At 36.0% G+C, this 6,052-nt stretch overlaps 1 protein-coding gene across 1 annotated transcript in view; it reads left to right on the forward strand.

Annotated features, from left to right (window-relative positions):
- CRIM1 (cysteine rich transmembrane BMP regulator 1) overlaps positions 1–6,052 on the forward strand; it is a 650,317-nt gene that overhangs the window by 635,116 nt on the left and 9,149 nt on the right. The window contains exon 16 of the mRNA XM_063443119.1: positions 832–1,019. Within this exon, the coding sequence (XP_063299189.1) occupies positions 832–1,019 (188 nt within the window). The remainder of the gene's footprint in view (positions 1–831; positions 1,020–6,052) is intronic.

The raw sequence follows: 6,052 nt of genomic DNA on the forward strand, positions 1-6,052 counted from the left end.
GTTTAAAGGAACATTTCAAGCACCATAATTATGCAGTGCACTGTATGGGTTATAATGCTGTGAATACCCTTCATTCTAAGTAGTGAAACTGTTTTAGAATGGTTTGACATATTACCGTGGATTTAAAACAGTTGGACTACTTACATAGCAGGACCCCTGGGCACTATTGGCACCATAACTACTACATCATGCTGTAGTAGGTGGGGTGCTTGGAGTGTTCTTTTTAATCTTGTTGAGGCTATTATGCTTAGTTGTTAAGTTAAAAGATAGTGCTGAATTAGAAATGTTGTTACCACTGTGCTGACATATTTGAAGAATTCACAGCATTCAGATGACCTAAGCTCTTTATAGAATACGATTTACAAAAACAAGTCTAGTTTCCGGAACTCATCATAACATCCAGTACATAAATATAGTAATACACGGGTGCTTCCAAGCGCAAAAATCTATAAGGTAAATCAAAGAACACTCTACAGGATTTTTTCAAGGTGTGTAAGTTGAAATCAACGTTTCCACCCTCCTGGGTCTTTATCAAGATCTTGTTTAAATGCAGCATTGAGATGCAAAATCATAACCTTGAATATGACGATAACTTTAGCTATACAGTAAAACAGTCCTGTTAAATAATTTGACAGAGTAAGAAACAGAAACAAATGCCTACAAAAAGTGTCCTACCATCATCATCTTCGTGGAAGGGTATTTGTTTTACCGCATTGACACCAATATACATAAGATCATATTTCAGGTTTTTTTTTTTTTTTAAATCTTGACACTTGACCACAAAAATGTTACTACCATCTACTAAGGAGATTATGTTATTTTCTCTTGCAGACATGGGTCACCTTAAAGTGAACTACAGAGAAGGGGACAGACCACGACCAAGCGATGATGACTCTCTTCATTCAATTGCATGGGTTGCCATTCCTATAATGGCAGCTCTGGTCATCATTCTAGTCCTCGTTCTTATCAATCAGAAAAAGCAGTGGATACCAGTCCCCTGCTACAAGACTCCAACCAAGGTATACCATGTAATAAGTGCTATAATTCGTATAGTGGCACTAACCTATGGGGCATCATGTAAAAAATTAAAATAGATATGTTGGATTGCATGCTGGTACTTGATGAGTAGAGGGATTAAAGATATATACCCTAGATCTAATATGGATAATGGATATTCTCACACTTCTTCGATGAAGAAGATGTATATGTCGCACAAAGATGTATATGTCCATCAGTTGTTGGAAATTGGCAAGATGCAACAACTGGAAGCTGTTTGACTTGCCAATCGTTGCCACATATTATGAAGCATTGACTTGTATATGATTCAGTGAGATTCCAACACAGTCTGTGTTTTTTTATTACAAACAATTCCACATTTACGAAAAACTCAAAAGTGACAATGTCACAGTAAAGGCAGGATGAGAAATATACGAACATAAATGTGCCCTAATTTTCATTGCATTTATATAATTTTTAAATTAATTTTCTGCTTCATGTAGGAAGAGGTCACATGGGAGTGGACCTCCACTGGGAGAATTTCTTCCACGGCCTATCTCTACACATGTGAAAGTCATTTTATCAATACGCATGGGTTCTGTAATTTGCATATTCAGTCAATCTTTCAAAAGAGTTTAGGTTTCTATTCCATGTTTTCAAAATATGCCTTATGCCATGTACTAAACTGAATGGTACATGTACTTGCATCAATTTCATTAAATGACGGGCGTATGGGTTAATTATTTGACATTTTGTCAAGGACTGTTTGTTTCTGGAGGACTCCAGTTAAAAAATCTTTCTGACCTCAATAATCAACAACTTTGTAATTTTGTTTCTAACATTACTCATGATCAGTTTATCAGACTGCTATATATATATATATATATATGTTGATCAGAAATTCGATAGAAACCTCAGTATTCTATACAATTTCTAAAAATATACAACCCAACCTCCTAACAAGCAATGTGTAAAGTCAATTTCAGAACCTACATAAGTAAATTGAATTGATCCTAATTTTAGATTAAAATGCAAAATAGTCCTACCTTAAACTACTGTTTTTATTTATTTATTTATTTCCAAAAGGACCACTCCGCACACATAAAACACTTCATATAAAAGTGTCTATTTTTTTTTTGAGAAATCTGCACTTTAAAAATAGATTAAGAACAGTTTTCTTTCACTGAGCTAACATAAGTGGCAGACGTGCTCTGCTATAACGGACCTGCAACTGCCTCCCTCAAGTCATTGTGAGCCTATGACCACATGCATCCACAGGGCTCTTTGTGTCTTGAAACCTTCTTCTGCTGCTGTGTACTCTTCTGCTCCCCTGACTCATGTGGGCTCTCCATGCTCGCTCGCAGTTAAAAATTAGAGACTTCTCACTAAGGTCTGTGTTGAGAAAAAGGGGAGGTCTTGCACAGGCTGCAGACACAAAATCTGCAGCTTTTGCAAGCTGGTTTTAGATATGCCCCCAGTGACAACATCTATAAATAAATGCATGCATGTTTTCATTAAGGGTATATCTACAAAATATTTTTTTAGATCAGTATTACTTTGTCTATTTGCACAGTACTGAATTTAATTGTCACAGAGACTGAATTAAAACCCTTCTATTGTTTTTCATAGAATAATGCCCAATTGACTTTTTTATATAAGTCTGCCTTCTGTGCATGCGTGTGCTTAGAGCCCGCAAGGGGACACAAAAAAGGGAGGGAGTATGGAGTTGGAGGTGCTGCGCAGGTGATAAGGAAGGGGGGAGGGTCCCGATCAGTGTGGGTGGGAGGGTAGACAAGAACTTCCCTCTGCCTGCAAGGTAGTAGACATTATTTCTGTCTGCAGCATTCTATATGCTCTCATGACAGACATATTTTATGCACGGTATTAACATTAGGCAGCCTGGAACAGTGTCCGTGTAAAGCCAATGGCTAGTTGACATGAAAGCAAGTTAAATTCCCCTCTAAACCCCACACTTTGCAAGGCAATTTGAAGCCACAATAAATGTAATATATGGAGTGTATTTCTTTTTAAATATGCATGATTTAAAGTTGCAGAAGAGGCAGATCATGTGAAACAACCTCATCTGTCTGTCTGAATATATATCTGTTTACGTGATAAAAATATCTATATGGTTATATGAAATGGATGCACTCTCAGGTCTTCCAAATTTGATTTTTTTTTTTTGCACATATATACACGCTATGTATCTTTAACTACCTTTCCTGATAGAAAAGAAGCCGTTTAATGCATGAGAGTAGAAATCTAATATAGTGAATATTTGAATTTCAGCCCAAGGCAATATTGCTTCTTGCTTTGCATGTCTGCTCACACTGTCACATTCAGAACATTCCAGAGGGGAACAGTAGATTTAGGTGTTTCAAGGGAATGTTACATTTTTTTTCCTGTTTGCTTAACCCTCTCCATCTCCAAAAGGGCAGCTGTGTGATTATCACTGCATCACAACCTCTCCATGTCTTGAAATATTTTCATTAATAAGAAATATGTTCTATTTGAATGACTTTTAAATGAAAAAGCTATGGAGACCTGAATGATTCACTACACTATGATTTAAAAGAATAAAGTCAGAAATCTTTTGGGACAAAAAAAAAAAAATCAAAGAAAAATCACTAAAGTGAGCATTCTCTCAATTAAGCCTACAAATAGTCCAGAGTTATGCCTTAACTGCAGCTACTTTGACTTAAACTGAAATGGCCCCATGTTGTGAGCTAATGACTGGAATTAGCTCCAATATGTAGCTGACTAACTTAGAAATTAATTTCTAAACTATGTACAGTTTAAAGGAATACTATAGTGTTACGCATACAAACCTGTTTTCCTAACACTATAGTGATCTTCTCTTCAGGACTTCTCCTGAACCTAAAAAAAAACAAAATGGAAGAAAGGGTATTACTTTTTATTCCAGCACCGAGATCAAGTCCCTGCAGCTACTCAGTCTGCCTCCTGTGGCCAGGGCCGGACTGGGGATACGAAGCAGCCCTGGAAAAAAATCTGTCAGCCCCATAAGTCATTGTGCTATGTAGGGTGTGTATGTATATATATATATATATATATATATATATATATATATATATATATATATATATATATATACAAATTAAATAGTTGGCTGCACTCTCGGATTTCCTTAAAACGTACCTTTTATTGAAATATTTAAGAGAAGATCAACGTTTCAGTCCCTCTTGTGGACTTTCATCATGATCCTGATGAAAGTCCACAAGAGGGGATGAAAAGTAGGCTTTAGGGATGAAAAGTACCTGCTCGGCCAGTGCTGTGCTCCTCCATTGCAATGGAGGTTAGAAGTGCTTCTAGTAGCGGTCTTTAGAGGCGTGTTTAACACTGCAATGTAAGCATTGCCTTAGCTATGACTTTACATTGCAATGTTATAACTAAAGTATCACTGCACCCAGACCACTTAATTGACATTATTAGGAAGGGATGACTAACAATTGGCAGAATTTAAAAAGTGTAGGACAAATAGTAACTCTACATTGTTCTTGTATTTCATATGCATGAGAAATCCCAACAGAACATGATGTTTAACCCCTTAAGGACCAAACTTCTGGAATAAAAGGGAATCATGACATGTCACACATGTCATGTGTCCTTAAGGGGTTAAAATGCTTGACAATTGATATATTATTTTGTTATTGTGTGACAAACATACATTAAATAATTTAATCTCTAAATGCATTATTAACAGAAAGTATGGAGCATATTTCAATTATTTCAAATATAGCCATAACATATGGGAAAACTAGAAATATTTTGAAATGTCTAATTCACATAAAAAGAAAATCTAATTCTATTAGGTAACATAGTTTACATAAAAGTTGTTGAATTTGACCTTGAAGAACATAATACTATCAAAGTTTTAGGATGCCTAAAAATTAGAACAAAAGAGAAAGAAGGAATCTGTCCCTGGAATTAAAATCATTGACTATTCTTTGTTCTGTGTTCTCCCTTACTCCCCTTATCCCCTATGTATACGCCCCTAGTTTCTTATGTTGGTTATTCGGTCTGTCTAAGTTAGACAGTTAGTCTATACAATATTAGAGTGTCAGAGGTAGTTTATTTTAGGAATGTCTTTTGAAATGTATCAATAAAGTATCTTTTAGATTTTAATTCCAGGGACAGATTCCTTCTTTCTCTTTTGTTCCAATTATCTAGGGTTACCCCCTTTTCTGTCCCTTCTATACTTGATAATCTCATGGGCCACCTTCTTTCTTTAGCCTAAAATTTAGGTGCATAACAGCGGCTAAACTGGGGCCCATATGCTAAGGGGGCTCATTGGGTGGCCCATGCACTTAAGGTAACCCGATGGTAATGTGCATTCAGATTGCTAACCCCTTCCCGACTGGTGACATACCAGGTATGTCCGCCAAAAAAAATGGTCGTTAATGACCGCAGATGTACCTGGTATGTCATTTAGTAAATCACCACTTACCTGATCGCTGGCGATTGCGATCCTAGGGTCTGCCTGGGAGCTCAGGAAGAGTGCCACTGCCCGATCCGGCCCTCCCAGGCCATGTGATCGCGGGGTCCTCGCGATCACATGGCCGGAATAGCCGGCTACTGCAGTGCCTGCAGGGGCCCGCCTGAGCTCTTAGGCAGTTTCCCTAGTGCCTGAAAAAAAGTTTTGAAAGAAAAAGTTAAATAAAAGTTTATAAAGTACATAAAAAGTACTTAGATTATATATATATATATATATATATATATATATAATCTAAATACTTTTACATGCACATAAACACACATACACCATTATTAAAAATGTATTTTAATATTAATTTATATGTTAATATTAAAATATACTTAGAATAATGTTAATTTTATATATATATATATATATATATATATAATAAATACACAAGATCCAGCGCACTCTCCTATCTACTAAATAGCAACTTCAATGTTGACAGATTTTATAAGTTTGTAAAAGTTTTTTTTATAAAAACACCTAATCTAGGCAAAAAAATGGGGATTTAGTTACATTATATGATCATACATTGCATAAGCCTGCCACAACGTCAATGTA

The sequence above is a fragment of the Pelobates fuscus genome, chromosome 2 (genome assembly GCF_036172605.1).
Source record: "Pelobates fuscus isolate aPelFus1 chromosome 2, aPelFus1.pri, whole genome shotgun sequence".
Taxonomy (NCBI): Eukaryota; Metazoa; Chordata; class Amphibia; order Anura; family Pelobatidae; genus Pelobates; species Pelobates fuscus.